The sequence below is a fragment of the Nannobrachium achirus genome, assembly GCF_963921795.1.
Source record: "Nannobrachium achirus genome assembly, chromosome: 18".
In the NCBI taxonomy this organism is placed as follows: domain Eukaryota; kingdom Metazoa; phylum Chordata; class Actinopteri; order Myctophiformes; family Myctophidae; genus Nannobrachium; species Nannobrachium achirus.
Window position 1 is genome coordinate 16,702,307 of NC_137825.1, and position 19,870 is coordinate 16,722,176.

The window sequence follows — 19,870 nt, forward strand, 5'->3', positions numbered from 1 at the left end:
GCTAAAAGCCTAAACTCTAAACTTTAAACTGATTCCCAGCTCCTCCATGACTTCCCCGACGAGCTGCGCGCGGACATCGCCATGCACCTAAACAAGGACATCCTCCAGCTTCCTGTCTTTGAGGGCGCCAGCCGCGGCTGCCTTCGCTCCCTGTCCCTCCACATCAAGACCTCCTTCTGTGCGCCCGGCGAGTACCTGATCCGCCACGGCGACGCGCTGCACGCCAACTACTTTGTCTGCTCCGGCTCCCTGGAGGTGCTCAAGGACAGCATGGTGCTGGCCATACTAGGTTGGTGTCAGGGATGAAACTCTTTCATGGGATCATTCCCTTTTTTTCTTTTTTTTTCTTACAAAATAATATCCCTAGGGGGTCCTTAGAGTTACTACAATCTTCCAATCCTTTTTTTATGAACTTGAACCCTAGTGTCATATTTTGAGGACTGTTGCCAAACATAGCAGATCTACAAGCTCAGAACGCCTCGAGCTGCGAGGCGTTGTGAGCTTGTAGATCGACTATTTTCGGCAAAGAGGTTTGGTGTAGAGGGGAAAAAGAGCAGACTAAGTACAGAGTAAAAGGTCAAATGTATTAGGTAATGACGGCTCAAGTGGTTAAATATCTGAAAAACAAATTGACATGAATCCAAAATACACTGATGATTGTGCTGTCGAACGATGAAACTATATGGAATCTATGAAAAGGTTGTGGGGGTCCCTGCTTCATCTCTCTCTCAGCTAAGGGGTCCTTGGCCTGAAAACGTTGAAGACCCCTGGCCTAAGCTGTAATGCTGGACGCTACTCTCCCTCTGCCAACTTGGGGAGAGTCCTGAACTGAGCTCATGCTTCCTTCAATGCATGAGGAGTGGGCAGGCCGCTTCTTAACACCTGACAGGGGGAGTTTCCCCGGTAGGACGTGACGCGTGGAAGGAACATGTTATTTCAACCAGTTCCTTTCCCCTCCATCGAGCGCTCTGGCTGACCAGGGGGAGGCAGTATAGAGACCTGCATGTTTTTTGTGAGGTTACCTACCCTATAGGGGACACGGGGAGATGGGGTCTTTCTTAACAATGTATGGGGGAGAAAAAAAATAGGGTGGATGGGTGATAAAAGTACCAAGAGGATGATAAGCTCATGATGATCTGTCAGCTGTCTTCAGAGCCCTAGGCCTGATATGGCAGCTAACCAATCAGTGGACGTTAAAGCCCTACTCTATCTTCCCTAGGGGTGGTACAGCAGCTGGAAGATAACCTCACACTGGATCCAGCTCCAAAAGGGTTTTTGTGTGTTTCCTTCCTCAGGCGAGGATGCCAGGATACGAGGATGCCAGGCTTGAAACATTGCCTAGGTGTTAATCTAAAGTCTAAACAACAATAAAAAAAGCTTTTGGAGTTGGATCCAGACTCTCTTCCCTTTTGGTACTTGCTTCTGCACATCAACCTGGCACTTTACTTTTTAGGACAGGGGTCTTCAACGTTTTCAGGCCAAGGGCCCCTTAGTTGAGAGAGAGAGATGAAGCAGGGACTACCTTATCATAGATTCCATATAGTTTCATTCTTTGACAGCACAATCGTCAATGTATGTTGGATTCATGTTGTGTTTTCAGATATTTAACCTCTTAACCGTCGTCCTTGATGATTGGTTGACAACATTTTATTTCACAAGATTTCTTTTTACTTGGGGGATAATCTTGACCTTTCACTCTGTACTTAGTCTGAATATGTTTTATTGAAAAATAAATGAATTAATAAAATGAAAATGCTAATGAGAAGTTTAATTGGGCAGTGGCAGAGCCTAGAGCGTAAAGAAGCAAAAAGTAACCAAAGGCAGGGTGTGAAATACACTCAGGGGACTCTCATTATTTCCACTAGTCTACACACTGATTTTCATGCCATGAAAATAAGCTTTTCAGTATCTAGGGAAGGGTTCTGACTTTTTCATTAGTTTTTCATTTTTGGTTGGTTTTACTTTCAGTTTTTAACATTTCTTAACAGGGTTTTACTGTTTACTTTGTTATGAAAAGGCTTAGTTTAAGTATTACAGTATGTATTGGGGCAAGATTTGTCAAGGTTCAGACAAATATCATTTTATTCTATTGCTGAAGATTTGATTTGACAAAGACTAACAGTTAACTAACTGACTGGTTTTCCCGATTGCTGTTTTCGTTATTTTGTCAGTTTTTGTCAACTATAATAACCCTGATGGGTTGCCATGAGATATTTGATCCACTGACTATCAATAAAGGCATAAAAGCCCAGAATCATATCTTTACAAAAATAATAATAAAAGGAAATAGCAAATCTACAAGCTCGCTGTGACCTTGTATATCTGCTAGTCAAAGCATAAAATAATGGCTAAAGTGGTTCCAGGTCTTACATTTTGTTATTAGACACTGACAGTGGCGTCAGTTCAGCAAAAGCTAGGGTATGGCAAAGATGGGAGTCCTCATGGAAAAGAGGCATTACATTTTGTATAACACGGTTTTATTGTGAAAATAGCAGATCTACATGCTCATTGTGAGCATGTAGATCGGCTATTTTCACAATGTCTGAAAAGAACTATAGTTTTTTCAGTTTTTTACACAGGTTTCTACGGTTTCTTGGGCTGGATATGGCAGCCTGAAATGGTTGTATAAGCGTGCCACAATTAACAATAATGCATTGCACCTGTGCAGCTGACCTGCGGAACCTGGGAATATACCATTTTGTCAAGATGGGGAGAATACAAGTGTGGAGAATATAATTATAATACCTTGTTAAAGTGACCATTATGTAAAATTTTGCATTTGTAGTTATTTTACTGTAATTTAACAACATAATAACCAGCGCAGATAGACAAAGAGACATTCATGGATTTATATTTAAAAGTAACTTTTATTTTTCCCCCCTGGACCCAGGGTATGGCAGCTGCATACCCCTGCCATACCCAATTTACGCCCCTGGACACTGATCCAGTTAACATCGGGTGCTTTGGTGTTTTCGTCCCGTACAGGTAAAGGGGATCTGATCGGCTCCGACCTGCCGCCCACCGACAAGGTCATCAAGACCAACGCGGACGTGAAGGCGCTGACCTACTGCGACCTGCAGTGGATCAGCGTGCGCGGCCTCAGGGAGGTGCTGGAGCTCTACCCCGAGTACGCCAGCGTCTTCTCCAACGACATCCACCAGAACCTCACCTACAACCTGCGCGAGGGCAGCCAGGACGAGGTATAGCCATTGAGTGGAAATTTGCACCAACGCACATGATGCACGTTGCAGTATGCGTTTGAGCAGTTGTTCTCAACACACACACACACACACACACACACACACACACACACACAGCGCCTTAAAGGCCCGCTGACACGCCCCGAAATTATAATAGTATGATACAGTAAGTAGGTCACGTGGTTTCTCTGAAAACGGTCTGAAATAGTCTGAAACTCATGTCACAGTGTAATCTGCCCCTCGCCCCCCAACAATAGCTGACCAGTAAGTAGTAGTGATGCGCGGGTCATGTTTTTTTCATAACCCGCACGACCCACAGCCCGCACGGAACGTAACCCGCCCGCGCCCGCCCCGCAGGACAATATATAAATCAACAAATCCGCCCGCCCCGCAACCCGCATTTTAAAAAAAAGATGGTATATCATCTACACAATGAGATGCAATAGCTCATCTTCATATATGGCTTTTCTAAGTACCCAAAGTTGCTTTACAGAAAGGTTTACAGTAGCACAATATTGTCATGGGCTAAATAAACAAACGTGTTGTTCAAATTGGGGTTTAGCCTAAAAGACATTTATTCAAAGACGTTCATTCTCTCTGGGGCATCGTCGGGGTAAGAATGGCGTTTCAGGTTTTATGTCAATCATATTTATACAGCGCCTCACACTTTAAACAGACAGCAAAAGACGGACAATATTAAATCCTGTTGGTTATTGATTAATCACCAGATTGGAGAGATGCATGGGAGCGACTGGAGTCTCGAGGTGAGCGTGCAGTCAAAAAATCCATCTCATATGCGAAAGTTGTGTTTCAAATCGTATCCGTGCATCTTCTCTGCTGTGCTCACGACCTCACGTTGTGTAAAATGTTGGCAAACTGTGGTTCGCGGTCCCAACAGGAGCGGAATTGGGACGGTCTTCGCACCAAGGAGCGGAGGAGAAACCTCGCTCCTCTCTGGCGCATTTTAAAACTCACTCGCTCGTGCTCGAATTCAAACGTTGTATTCTTATTCTTATAGGCCTACTCTTATTAAGAATAAAAGGCAAATAAGAACAGGAGATTATTTTTATTTATTTTTTGCACATGAGAGTGGTATAACCCGCCCGCCGCCCGCCAATTGAGTCTGAAAACCTCGACCCACCCACCCGCGTGCGGGCGGGTTGGCGGGCGGGTGGGGGCACCGGGTTGATCCGCGCATCACTAGTAAGTAGTCAATTAATTAAAGTACAGTCAATTAATTTGATCGGCTTATATTTGTGCATTCCCACCATGACATCATAAAAAGAACTCATATTTTAAGATGACTTTTTAAAGTGACAGGACCCCTTTAGGTGACAGTACCCCTTTAAGCACACATGTTATTATCTTTTACAAAATGCAGACTGCTAACGGGACAGGAGGTTCATCCCTTGGCTTGCATTTCTTGTTCTAAAAAGATGTTACACACTATCGTACGCTGCGGTCCTAAAGTACAGTGGGGATTTATAGACCCATTAACTTTGTGCTTTAAACTTGTGACAGACTTTTTGAATTAATCAAATCAGTTGAATGCAACATAGTTACTGTGAACAGAACATTCAGTCGTTTGTCTTCTACTGTGTTTTTGTCGCCTCCACTGACACTCGTTCCGCCCAAGTGACAAATGGAATAGAAGTCGTATTGATTTGGGACGGGCAGTGTCCCCGTGGCTGCCATGGGATTTGGACGTGCCATCAAAACTAATCATCAACCCAAATCCGTGACGTGTGACTTGACTCCTTAAAGATTCTCCCGCTGTCCGTTCTGGAGGCTACTTGTCCTCAGACACCGCGGCAAATGAAATGAACTGAGGGATGAATTTGGGGACAAAAGATCCTTCCCTCAATTCTAAGCATGATGATGCCATTTCTTACCAGTCGTTCCTGTTGTGGCTCGGTCTGAGAAGAGTTTCCTCATTTCTTCTGTCTGATTGCAACATGAGGGATGGGACATTATTTTTGTCTGCCCCTTTACCAGATGGTTTTTGGCTGTGTCACGTAGGGCACTGCCAGATGGAGCTGAAAGGTCTGGAAAATAAATAATGTGGAATAGAAATGATTGGAATGAGATGGCCTGGAATGGAAAGGATGAGGTCTGGAATAGAATAGAATAGAATAGATTCAATTATTATCTATTTTTCTATTTGTACTGTGATATGAAATATTTTCACACACATTCACATTCCTTCATAATAGCCCTACATTACTGCAGTGGAATGACCACATTCAATGCCTGATCCTGGCTGGTACAGTAGATAAAGGAAGTTGCACTGATGCAGCTTTTTGGGGGGGTTGAGTGAGTTTTTAGCTCTCTTTCCAGCCATCTGTTGGGAGCGGACAGCCAGATATGTGCAGCCAGGGCTGCAGCCGCTGCCCATGACAGTGTGAAGGAGCACTCTCTGCTGCCCGTTCTCTGCCCGTTGAAAGAGAAAAGAGCTGGTGTCGAGTCGTCGACCACATCAGCACAGCGGGGGGGAAGGAGGGGGTGGATGGATATCATTTGTCTTGCAACTGACGGCCATCAGGCCAGTGGCAGGTCGAAGCAGCAGCAGAGGAGTGGAGCGTTTATGCTTGTACGACCAAACATGCATTCTTTGACCAATTTATTTATTCTCTTTTATTTAATTTGTATTTTTTAGCCCCTTTTTCTCCCCAATTTTTTGAGCGGTGATCCTGGAAGCAGCTGAGCGATCCGACAACTGGCTTTGTCCGGGACGCGAAGCGTGGCCTACATCTGGCCTACATCTTGGCACAAATCGCTCAAAATGTGTTGTACGCCCACTAAATGTTCAGGCTCTGAAGTGTGGCCTACATCTGGCCTACAACTTGGCACAAAGTACCCAAAGTTAGTTATAGGCCCAGGGTCACATTGGCCAAGCTTCGCGGAACTCATAAATAGCACCACTCACTTCACACTAGGTGTGATATGGCTTCTGCGAAAGCCCTTATCTAAAGTTCAGGCCGCTATGTGGCTCACACCTCTCACACAATCCGACCATTATATGCCCATATATGGCGATCTCTGTATCTATCAGTCTTTGCCCCTTCTATGCCCATATAAATGGAGATGTCATCAGTATATACCCATGTATGGGCATGACCCCTTTTGAGCCCATATATGGAGCTGGTTGTATGGTTATGAGCGTGACAATTGTAATACAGGATTTTATTTGTGCGCACAAGGCGGAGGAAGCTTGGAATACAGGAAATACACTGCCTGCACTGTTGCTACCCGCTCTTTTGTATTATGCATGAGTATAACAAACACCCTGAAACAACTCAAGCTATAAGCTTTTGTAAATGACAGGAAGGGGTCTTTTTTAAATAGGTTCAAATAACTAAGCCACTTGGTTATGTGGGGCACCAGTGTCATTAGTGTTCTATTAAGTGAATATTGATGCTCAATCTGTCTGGTTAATCATTCTGTCTTGCTCCAGGGATAATGTCTCCTGACGAGGAGAATTTCTCCCTGTGTCGAATAGAGTTATAATGACTTATTTCCCCATACACTGTGTAGTAGCACTAATAGTACTGGCACATTCTGTGAAGAGCATCGACCAATGCTTCCAGCAAATCTGCAGGGGTTGATTGAAGTGCAGATTGAACTGGGTTGACAGCATTTCGTCGCTGTCGAGCAGAAACCTTGTACCGTATCTCCATATTTCATAAACGAATGCCCTATAGGCAGGGGTATCGCACCGAATTCTGGGCCCTGGGTACTTTAACTCAGTGCGGCACCGAGTGCCGCGCTGTGAGCTTGTAGATCTGCTATTTTAGAACAATCTTGAAGATTTGTGCATTTTTCAAAAATATTTAAAAGGTTTTTTGAAAAACCTATGTTTCTATGTCAGTGGTCCTCAAACCTTTTCATGTAAAGGTCCCTCAAAATGATAAGTATTTGGCCACGGACCCCCATGTCAAAATATTTAGTTCCAGGGACCCCCAAGAAGCAAATTTTGAGTAACAAATGTTCGCCTAAAAAATACATATATTCAAAGATTTGCACACATTTTCATGTTTCAAAAAATAGCAGATCTACAAGCTTGCAGCGTGGCACTCGGTGCTGCGCTGTGAGCTTGTATATCTGCTATTTTTCAATAGCTAAACTACAAAATAATTCCAGGCCCCTCCACCTTGGGCCCTAGTAACTCAGTCCCACTTTCCCCCCATTGTGACACCCATGCCTATAGGGCCTACATCGTCATACAAGACTGTCATGCAAAAGTAGAAAGAAAGACGATCTTCTGTATAAGCTCACATTGTGTCAATCGAAGTGTGGCTGTGGTTTTATATTGAACCAATGAAAAGGATTAACAAGACCTTGTAACTAAATAATGACTTCATTGTATCAATTGGAACACAGGTTCTATTTTTTTCCCCCCGAAACAGAAAACAGTTTTGGACCTATAAGGTTTCCACCGACGATTTTGTTTGATTCTCTGTTTTTCCAGATGTTTTAACTCCTCATTGTCACTGGCTTCAATAGCACTCGTACACGTGCAAGTTCTTTGTGGCATGTCCTTAGTGGATAGGATGGCTTCTGGTACAGGGTACAGCATTGTGACGCCATAGACAGACAGACAGATGCTATATATGTACGTGTCAAATCCATTAACCCATTTAGGGTTAGACTTATTGAATGCTTTAACCAGTGAAAAATAGCAGATATACAAGCTCACAGCGCGGCACCAAGTGCCGCGCTGCGAGCTTGTAGATCTGCTATTTTTGAAAAAAGTAGTGAAAATGTGTGCAAATCTTTGAATATATGTATTTTCAAAGCGAACGTTTGTAACTCAAATTTTGTTTCTGGGTGGTCCCTGGAACTAAATATTTTGAGATGGGGGTCCGTGGCCAAATAAATATCATTTTGGTGGTCCTTCACATGAAAAGGTTTGAGAACCACTGATATAGCAGTCTCTCAAGAACAGACTAACTGAGCTCCAGTTAAGTGAAAAGGACCTTTTCTTTGACGATGGCTAAGCCAGATTGCTGACATAGAAACATAGGTTTTTCAAAAAGTCTTAGAAGGATTAAAAAGACACTTATAGAATCGGGTCAAAATTTAATTTTTCACGATTTTTCAAAAATAGCAGATCTACAAGCTCGCAGCGCGGCACTCGGTGCCGCGCTGTGAGCTTGTATATCTGCTATTTTTCAATAGTTAAAGCATAAAATAATGATAGACAATAATGTGTACCCCGTTCTGAATGGATTAAAGTCATGTTGTCAAAGGCAGAACACATTGAGCCTGACGGAAGGCCTCACGCTGTCAGTGCTTCACGTGTCATCCCTCCAGCTGGTAATTGGGGCAAATTGCTAGTAATTTGCCCGCATGCCGGCGGAAAGACTGATTCTCCTTGGAATCTTTTGCTGCTATCAAGAGCAAAATGTAGCCGCAATTATGGGATTCAGCTCAGATGGTCACTGGCATGAGGAGCGTTCAGATGTTAGCCTTCGGGAAACCACTGCCAACATGCCAAACTTTGCACACACACTGCCAAACCACAACCTTCACCCCTCATTTCTCACATGGCCCTCTTCTAGCTCTACCATGAGGCCCGATTCTTGCAAAACACATTTTTGGACACTGCTCCTACAGATTTTGCCCTAAAATCACGCAAAGCGGTACACAGTATGTCTAGAGTCATGTCATCAACATGGATCTGTCCCATTTCCCATATTCCCTCCTGACTGGCTACGACTGCCTTCTAGTTTGTGTATGCGACGTGACGGTTAGGGAGTCTTACTGGTGTGTATTTAGCGCTGGGTATTAATATGTACACTATATTTTTGGGCATGCATATTGGTGCTTTATCAAAATATTAACAACATGAGATGTTTGATAAATACACTCGGATAGCTCGGTGCAAGCGTGCAAAGCGTGCATGAAGCAACTTTTTTGGTCGGCCAACTTACATTGATCCAGCTGCAGGCTGATTTCCACCGTTCATTTGCGTGGAGCCAGACGGGGTAAACCGCGAGAAAAAACAGCGCCCGAAAGTACATTACGTCCTCGTTGCACGCACAGCGATCTAATCACATGTAATCCACTCATTCCGAAGCCTTGATTTCGTCTTTCGTCTGATCGAAAAAGACGAGGAGATGCGCTGGCCAACCGGCTGCATACACAATAGAATGGCACGTAATGGCCGCCTGTGGATGCCAGTTTCTCAGTTGCAGATGACGTCATCACGTCTCTGGCGCTTTAACCCTTGAGATGATTTCTTAAAGAGACAGAGCACGACCGGTGACTGTTTTTAAAAAATATATATAATTAATTTAATTTTTAATGACCTAGTACGGGAAAAGACGGGCGGCTGATTGCGTGGACCGGACAAGTACAGGCAAGTACGGGAGGCTCCCCGTGGCTGGCAAACTGTTAAGAACAGGAAACCACCATTTTAGGATATCCAAAATCCCAGACAATATCTACTCTAATATCACAATATCAATATAATATAAAATAAATAGTGGACCAATCCTACATGTATTGTGTTAACTGTACACGTACAGTAAAACCCTGGTTTCAATGGAGATGTATGCTTGACCAGGGGTTTCAACATGCTTCAGGTGATAATCTGTTATCTTTGTCATTGCAGGGTCATAGCAGGTTTTCAAGGTCCCCCAGGCTTCCACATGTAAGTTTTTAATCCTACTTCAATTAACACCGCAGGCATTTGATAGGTAAATGCAGCTGAATGTAATACATGTGTTCCAGCATGAAGTTAACCGTACAGGAGCTGTCTATGTTGGCACACAGTTATTACACCTACATGACACACACCTACGCCTAGCTATTGCCTTCAGCTATGTTCGCCCTTTGTGCAACATGTGCTGTGAAGGTTGTGTGAAGACTCACCTGTCACTCCTACGTTAAGGTGGTTGCACACTGCACTGCGTGTTTTCGTTACGTTTTGGAAATCCGAAATCCAAAAGCCAGGGAGAGAGAGAGGAAAGAGAGAGAGAGCAAGGGACTCAGTGCAACAGCTGCGAAAATCGAAAAAAATCAACCCTGGTCCGAAAATAAATATGAAACGGGCGGCAGTGTGCAAACGTGATTGACATAACGTGAGGTTGATTTTTTTATTCACGCAATCCGAAATTCACTCCGATATTCGGCCCGAAAAACGCAGCAGTGTGCAAGGACCTTTAGACCATTGTCACAGGGCCATATGACACACATCTATTTAAGCCCTATACTCTACAATGTATATACTCCGTGGTATGATGATACGAAAAAGTAACCAATCTACATACAAGCCGTGAGCTTACAGAACTGCATTTGTATCTATTTTGTATTAGATTAAGATGTTGACATGGCCGAAATAGGGACATCAGGTTTAAAGTAGCTAACCTCTTAACCATTTTATATGCGTACTTAGTTGACTGAGGTCCCCCAGGGCTCTGTGATTGGTCCGCTCCCCCCCCCCCCCCCCCCCTCCTACAACAAATCGATTCATATAAATAGCAGATTTATAAATAGCAGCTAAAAGTTCACAAGACATCACAAGATCGGCCATTTCCCCAGAATTTTCACCTCAGAATAAGGACACTACTAGTGTCCTAGTGTCCTTATTCTGGGGACACTACTAGTGTCCTTATTTCTGTGTCAAAAATTCTGTGTCACACTAGGGTTCAAGTGATTAGTTTGAGACCCACAGCAGGATAGGCGCAGGCAGGAGTATTCTTTCAAGGGTGTGTGCCTGTTTTTCCAAGGTAAACCCCTCCTGTTTTTCTGGGCCATGTTGCTATCATCCTCTCTGGGAGGGTTTGTGCTAGGACTTCCCCTACAGGTTGGAACTCATTAGTATCAGAGAGAGAGAGACAGAGACAGAGACAGAGAGCTGCCGCTCCCTGGGGTTGGCCATCTAACTGGGTCAATAGCTCTCCTCAGGTGTGTCACACCAAATTCTGGGCCCTGGGTACAAGGATTCACTGTGGGCCCCCCCATGAATGGGAACGCATTATTTGTTATGCATCGTTTTGTGCTTTAACCATTGGAAAAATAGCAGATATACAAGCTCACAGCGCGGCACCGAGTGCCGCGCTGCGAGCTTGTAGATCTGCTTTTTTTGAAAAATCGTGAAAGATTTGTGTAGGTCTTTGAATAGGCTATTTTTGACAGGATTCGATAAATGTCTTCTTTTTAAAGATTTGTTTTGGGGCTTTTTATGCCTTTATTTGATAGGATAGTAGACTGACAGGAAATGGGGAGAGAGATGGGGAATGACATGTGGCAAAGGTCATCCGGATCGGGAATCGAACCGGCAACGCCAGCAGACATCATAGCCTAGTATGCCACCAGGCCAGCGGGCGCCCCTCTATAAATGTCTTCTAACATTTTTTTTTTTTTTAAGCTATGTTTCTATGTCAGTGGTGCTCAAACCTTTTCATGTGAAGGACCCCCAAAATGATATGTATTTGGCCACGGACGGACCCCCATCTCAAAATTTTAGTTTATAGTTTTTCGCTTATAAAATACACATATTAAAAGATTTGCACACATTTTGACGTCTTTCAAAAATAGCAGATCTACGAGCTCGCAGCGCTGTGAGCTTGTATATCTGCTATTTTTCAATAGCTAAAGTATAAAATAATCAAGGCCCCCTCCACCTTGGGCCCTAGTAACTCAGTCCCACTTTCCCCCCCAGTGTGACGCCCCTGGCCCTCCTAATGGGAAACCTTATGAGCTACTTTACCTCACCACATGTGTGAGCCAGCCACATGTTTCCTGTCATTATTATTCAAATACTGTACTGTACTGTACAGTACTTCACGAAGGCGACACTGCAATAATGTGGCCCGGGAGTTTGACTATGAAGTTTAATTCGACAACTGCTGATTGCAGTTTTATTGCAGATACAGTACAATGCAATATTATTATTATTATTTGTATTATATTATTCAGAAACATCCCTAAATTTCAAAAGAGGGCAACTGATTGCAAGACATTTTTGTGAACTCATACCATTGGGGGGACCTCATACCAAGTTGTATGTGTCTTGCATTTATGCATGTATATTGACTTGATTAAATATTTCTGAAAATAAAATAATTATTCAAATAAAATTGGCGGTGATGGCTTTAGATTTGACAGATGTACTTAAAGTGTGTGATTTGTACATGGCTTGTACAGTAAGTATGAAAACTCAATATCTTTTCCACGTAGCCTAATGCCTGATTAATACTTAGTTGCGTGCCATGTTGTGCACCGAAAATGGCTGATCCACAACACAACGCATTGTGCGACGCGACGCACTGATGTGACCTTGTAGATCACCTATTTTTGTCGTGCGACGGGATGTGTTAACCAAGCACTAAACAAGGCTTTTCTCCCCGTCTTCCAGAACGCCCGGCAGCAGTCGTCGGAGCACAACAAGCTCCCGTCCATCGTGGAGACCAAGGGCGAGGCCGGCGGCGGCGGCGGCGACGACTTCTTCCACGTGTCTCCGTCGGCGCGCTCCCGCCCCAACCTCCTGCTGCCCAGCCTGAGCAGCCCTGTGCGCCGCACCTCCCTGGGGAACCTCCTGGGCGACGAGCTGCGCCAGTTCAACGCCCTGCGCCGCTGCCGCTCGCCCAACCTCAGCCGAGGCGTCCTGGGCATGCAGACCCCGTCCCACTCCCCACAGGCGCAGCCTAAAACAGACCACAGGGACCCCCCTCATCCTCCTCTTCCTGCCGTGGTGGTGGCCACTGGCCCCGAGGATTCTGAAGTGGACCAGAAGCCCTCTCAGCTGCTCATCCCGACCGTCACCTGCTATGGACCTCCAGATCTTAGTCCCCGGTAAGTATTTTTGGAATGTATATACTGTAATGCAGGGATCTTCAACAGGGGGTCCGGGACCCCAGGGGTCCTCAGAGTTACTACAGGGGGTCCTCCAAATCTATGTGATAGAAACTTTTTTCTCCTTTTTTATACGAACCACTTGAACCCTAGTGTCCATATTCTGAGAATTTCAGCCAAAAATAGCAGATCTACAACACCTCGTTGTGAGCTTGTAGTTCAGCTATTTTCGCTATTTCTGAAATCTTTCGCTCGATTTCCTGAATGGTTTCCAAAAGATGATATGCAATTCATTCATAAAAGCAATATAAAATGTAATATAAAATGTACCCTATAGCGATATAAAATTATAAATAACATAATAAAACTAGTTTCTTTACTGATAGGTGTGGTATAATAACCATGTACAATGGTTCTGAAGTCTAATGATGATAAACTTTATTTCAGACACACTAGGTCTATGTAAAAACAGAGATACAAAACAAACACAGAGATAGCCAGAATACCAGACTGATTCCAATCCCTAAAGCCCAGATTGATTAAAAACAAATAAACATTTCCTCTAGTGTTTCCAGAAGCTTAAGGAATATCTTGTACTTGATCACTTGTGATCGCAGCTGTTAATGAACACATTCTTTGACTTTGCATCAGTCTGGACATAAATCTATACATAAAATTCTTCATTTCAGCATGAAAGATGGGTACATTATAGCCAAGGACCCCTTAGCTGATAGGGAGATAAAGCAGGGACCCCCAATACATATTGTAAAAAAGACCTAACAGCACTGTCATAGTCTGTTGGATTTGTGTTAATGTGTTTTTTCAGACATTTAAACACTTAACCACACTAACCTATTTGCCAAAAATAGCCGATCTACAAGCTCTCAACTCCTCGCAAGGGTGAGTCGTTGAGAGCTTGTAGATCTGCTATTTTTGGCTAAAGTTCTCCTCAGAATAGGGACGCGAGGGTTCAAGTTGTTAATTTAAAATAATTATCCTATCACACAAAGATTTTGGCGGCCCCCCCCTGTAGTAACTCTGAGAACCCCTTAAGGGTCCCGGACCCCCTGTTGAAGACCCCTGCACTAGTCCATATCGGGAGTTTCAGAAATATTCGAAGAGCATCATTATTATGCTACCTGAAGTTTTTTCAAGTTTGCATTACAAGTGGGTACAATAGGTTTTAAAAAGTGCTATTTTTTGGCATGACATTTCCGTGCCAGCATGGCCTGCCTATATACAGTAGCTTACCACATTAGCTTGTTCATCACCCCTGATTATGTGACCCATGTATTTAAACTATTTCACAACCTCTAATACTTCACCTGCAAATGAGAAAGAGGGAAAGGTGAGCTTTTGATCGTCCTTACTTCTAGCGATCATAACCACACTCTTTTAGTTCATGGCCCATACGAGATGTCGCTCTCGGAAAGGTGCATGGCAAAGGTTACTTAAAGGGGGCGTGACACAGCCAAAACAGCTAATTATGGCTATCAAATTAGCCAATTTTTTTACCCCCATGTTAAATGACCCAATCAAATTAATTTATTGTAGTTACTGTACTGAAAGTAGTACTTTCTGTACAGTAACCGAAATAAATTAATTTGATTGGGCTAATATGGGGGGAGGGGCGGAGTCGATTATCCATATTATCATTATCTTTTGAAACTGCCCCAAAAAAAGCTGTCCGAGGTGTCTTTCCGACTTTCTAAACCAACTTTAAAACTATCAGTTCTAGGGGTAAAAATGATATAGCATTCGCTATAAAATCAATGGTTAGACCGATAAAAAAGTACATGTCTTCTTCAAAAAAGGTGTCAAAAAAGGTGTACGAGGGTCAACACGCTTCTCCCCGTCTATGCGACGGTTTTGTCGGCCATACCCTGCTGTCTCTTGCCCTAACCTGACTGGAGCACCAGGGACACCGGAGCAACCGTAGAACGAGGGACCAGCGATCTCCTCCTCCTCCTCCTCCTCCGCAGAGGAGGTCCGCGGCTCATACACTCTGTGTGTGTGTGTGTGTAGCCTGTGTGTGTGTGTGCTTTCGCGCGTGTGTGTGTGTGTGTGTGTGTGTACACACACAATAGCTCTTGCAATTAGCCGTGCGGTGCAGCGCTAGCCACGCTACACGCTAACAACAAGGTTGTGCGCGGCACCGCACAACGGACGAAGTATACATTGCGCGGCACCGCACGACGGACGAAGTATACATTCACTACTAACTGATACGGCCCCGCCTCCTTTTCAGACTGTTTGAAGAAACACCACGTGACCTACTGTATCATAATGTTAATTTTCGGCCGGTGTCGCCACTCCTTTAACATTTTTTAGAAGCTCTATATCTGTAGATAATATTTTGGTATGATAACCTTTCCTGAGTGACTGCTAAATTGGTGTTATCAGCCGCTAAAGTTGGTGTCCCATTAACTTTACTAGGGGAAAAAAATACTAAAAATGAATCTGCTTTAAGTAGCAGAAGTAGTATTAGTAGTAGTAGCAGTAGTATGTGTTTTGCACAAAACACTTCCTTGGGCTAAAAATGGCCCCACAAAACTATGGTTTAGTGATGAAAAGTGACAAGTCATCACTTTTTACACTTCTGTGAGGCCCGTTTTTAGCCCAAGGAAGGTTTTTCGTGCAAAGCACATGCTTGCAATGGATACAGAATCATGAAAAAATATATATAATTTGACCCCTATAAGCTATTTAAAGCAGATTATTTTTTTTGCATTTGTTTCCTGTTTAGTAAAGTTAATGGGACACCAACTAAAGTGGCTGATAACACCAATTTAGCTGTGTCTCAGAAAGGGTTATCCATACCAAAATATTATCTACAGATATAGAGCTTCTCAAAAATGTTAAATAACCTTTGCCACCTTTCCGAGAGCGACATCTCGTATGGCCCATGGACTATTTTTAGAGAAATGTCTTTGTACAGTTCCCTATCACTCCTGCTTCCTGTAAGTGAACGTGAAATCGAAGGTGAACTCCGATCTCTGCGTTGAAGCTTAACAATGTGGCTGACATTATGCGGTGCACAGGGGCGCTGGAAGTGGGGTGCTGAGGGAGCTGCAGCTCCCCTGGTAATGGGAAGGAGAAAAAAAAAAAAAAAAAAAAAAAACGTTTTTCTCTTTTTTTTTTTTTTTTAAATAAGCCTATATATATACACACACACAGAGCTATATTAAAACAATAATGTATTTGACTTTGGGGAATAAAATATGTTGAAAAAAGGCATTTGATTATCACATGGTGACCTAATCACATGGTCAATTTAAACCCTGCTTTGATGGCACACCAAAGTCTATTTATTTGAGAACTAGAAACTGTCTATAGGCTCATTGTTGCAAACTAACACCGTTGTATATGGGGAATAAAAAACAGTAGAAAACTGTTACAAAAATAATACCCGATTTTGTAGTGTGTGCGTGAGTGACTGTGTGTGTGCATGCGTGCTGTGTGTTGCACTCTGTGCTAAAATAACTAGTAACTATATAGCTCCTTGTTACACCGTTGTGCGGGGAATAAGCCCCCGAAACCGTAATAAAAAGAACCCAAAACCGGATAAAAAAACGTGAATTTTTCGGCGTGTGGCCTTTGGCCGCACGCATGAACTCCTCCAGGCTCAGCTCCCCTTGGGATTTGGGAGTTCCAGCGCCCCTGGCGGTGCACACACACACCATCCACTGAAGCGTTTCTGGTTTTCAGCATTGAGAACCAGAACCACTTAAGTGGATGGTGTGCATAATGTCAGCCGATCTCACTGCACTTGATTAAGTGAGCACCTTGTGGACCTTCCCCAGCTATCATCCATATTCATAATGTATCGCTTTAGCTATCAAGCGAGGCCCACATGACGGGTCTGAGGTGCTTGGGAGGGCTCAGGTGTCCGGCCATCCAGACGGGCACCGGGGCCGTTCTCCTCAGGTTAACCCCAGATGGGCGTCTGCCAGTGGCCGCTCTCGTGTCGTGGCATCGCCGCTGGTCGTCTGGCAGCGCCAGGCGATAATTGAAAAAGGGCTCCGCTGTTACATTATCTCTTTCCTTTCCCCTTTTCAACCCTCGCCAGGGTCGTTGATGGCATCGAAGACAACGGACGCACGTTCCACTTCCACGTGGAGCAGAGCAGGCCTGAAGCCAGCACACGTGGCAGCGCCCAGGGTAAGCTCCAAACCTCCTCCATCCATCCACGCACTTGACTTGACTTGCCTTGCCCTGCCCGCCCGTCCCCAGGGGCGTCACACCAAATTCTGGGCCCTGGGTACAAGGATTCACTGCGGGCCCACCATGAATGTTAACTATTGAAAAACAGCAGATATACAAGCTCACAGCGCGGCACCGAGTGCTGCGCTGCGAGCTTGTAGATCTGCTATTTTTGAAAAATCGTGAAAATGTGTGCCAAGAAACCTGTTTCCATGTCAGTGATGCTCAAACTTTTTCATGTGAAGGACCCCCCCCCATCTCAAAACATTTAGTTCCAGGGACCCCCCAGAAGCAACATTTTTGTTACAAATGTTCACTAAAAAAATACATATATTCAAAGATTTGCGCACATTTTCACGACTTTTCAAAAAATAGCAGATCTACCAGCTCGCAGCGCGGCACTCGGTGCCGCGCTGTGAGCTTGTATATCTGCTATTTTTCAATAGCTAAAGTTACTAGGGCCCCTCCACCTTGGGCCCTAGTAACTCAGTCCAACTTTCCTACCCCTTGTGACGCCCCTGCCCGTCCCCCCTGGCAGGAGGTGCCACCGCGGGTGGCAGATGGCTGGAGGTGAACTGACGGGTTCAAACCGTGACCAACACAACACAGCCCTGTTCTTTATGGAGGAATACGATAGGGCAGAGGGGATGAAATGAGCCCGCAAAAGGACACACTGTTATCTAACCTTAGCTTTAAGTGAGGTCATTCTGGACAGAGTGGTCTGATGTGTGTAGCTGATTTGAAGGGCCAACTTCAGCCTTTTTTTGCCCTAAGACCCATTGTTCTGCTTTGAACGCTTTTCAACGCTTTCTGTGTGTGTCGAGAGCTTGCTCTCAAAGGAGCTGGAAAAACTGTCGGCATGTGTAGAACCGCATCTCAATTAGGGATGGGACGATATGAAGATTTCATATCACGATTATTGTGACAAAAGAAATCGTGATTTACGATATTATCGCGATAATCAAAATCCATTATCCTGGGGTGAAAATACAAGCTCACAACGATGCGTTGTGAGCTTGTAGATTGGCTATTTTTTGGCAAAGACATTTGATAGAGTGAAAAAAGACTGTATCAAGTACGTATAAGTAACTTTTACCAATTATAGAGTGTTTATGTGGTAACGGATATGCAGCTCGGCAAATAAAAGGTGAATTGATCCCATGCAGTGCATGACGGAGGGCGATTTCGCGATAAATGAAATCTCCACAATACGATTATCGTGAGTGTTTTTCATCACGATAAACGACAATATCGCTTATCGTCCCATCCCTATCCCCATCTCAATTAGGTGTTTTTGAGCGGTGGTCACAACGCTCCTATACGTGGCCGTGTGTGTGGGTATGTCTGTCTGCGTGTCTGTCTGTCTGTCTGTCTGTAGCCTGCAGTAACCTTTTCTGACCACACATGCTAAGGGAGGGGCGCTGTTGTTCAGGCCAGGCCAGACCAGGCACACACACACACACGCACGCACGCACACACACACACACACACACACACACACACACACACACACACAGGGGGGAAGGGGGGGGAACCACCGCTCAGTTCACACGGGTGTGATTTTTTTATGTAGGCTGGTGGAGGGGGAGAGAGAGAGAGAGAGAGAGAGAGAGAGAGAGAGAGAAAAGAGAAAGAAAGTAAGAAATCAACTCCTTACGCAGGTAGCAATCACAGTGGTCACGAAGGCATGCAAGGACAAAAGTATTTTAAGGCCTTTATAGCCATTCGGAAACACTTGTGATTCATTATCCGTGTTCACCAGCACACGCATATGAATGAATGTGCATCGCTTCAGATACTGTGTCGGCTCATTAGCTCTACTTTTCTTCACAGACCCCAGACAGGCCAATGCCTCTCTGCTGAGAGAGACACAGGAGGTCAACGAGAGTATCAGTCAACTCAACCAGAAGGTAAAGTAAGCCTCCTCGAAGGGGCATTTCACCCATGATGTACCAAAGCTCCATGAAACCTATCCTCTGAAGGAGATTTCCACTGCAATCTGCTGTTCATTCGATATGTGGTGCCGGTAATTTCTTTAATTTGATTTCCCCCCAAAATCCCAAGTCACTGTTGTAAGTCCATAGTCTTTAAAAAACTACTTTGCGGTAGAATCTATCAGTGAGGCTGTAAGGCCATGCTACTGTTTTAATTTTCATAATTTAAGGGACTATAGTTTTCAAAAGAATCACTTAACTATTCAGATGCACTGTTACCACAGCCTTTTGTTAAATGGAGCTGTATTTCTGATAGAAACAAGTATCTGAGAAACATGCATCCACTGTAGCAGACAGATACAGGATAAAAACAGACACGAGATAAACGTAGCAACATGGCAAATATGGTAGAGTGCAAATATGGCAAGTGTATTTACAGGTATGTATATGCGAAAGTGTAAAAGTGCAAATACGGTACTTCACTGGTTTTTCATGATATTAAGTACAATATAGAAGAACAATAAGATTCTGTACTCAAACTGAAAATATCACCATTTGTTTGTTTGGTAATCTTTTTTTTTTCTTCTACCGTTACTCATAGGCCAGTTGTAACTGCTTACCGGTATTTGTTATTTTCACTACTTTTGTGTGACACTGTTACACGACAAAGTATAAATAGGACATTCATTAATGAGAAAAACAAACATGAAATATGGAGATGCAAGGCTTCTG

At 44.0% G+C, this 19,870-nt stretch overlaps 1 protein-coding gene across 1 annotated transcript in view; it reads left to right on the plus strand.

The window, feature by feature from the left end:
- The window catches only part of LOC308302920 (voltage-gated delayed rectifier potassium channel KCNH4-like), a gene marked incomplete at its 3' end in the record, with an annotated part of 145,479 nt that overhangs the window by 86,490 nt on the left and 39,119 nt on the right, over positions 1–19,870 (plus strand). Inside the window, 6 exon segments of the mRNA XM_080747238.1 lie at positions 40–289; positions 2,986–3,200; positions 9,817–9,855; positions 12,565–13,001; positions 17,071–17,162; positions 19,038–19,114. Coding sequence (XP_080603364.1) covers positions 40–289; positions 2,986–3,200; positions 9,817–9,855; positions 12,565–13,001; positions 17,071–17,162; positions 19,038–19,114 — 1,110 coding nt within the window.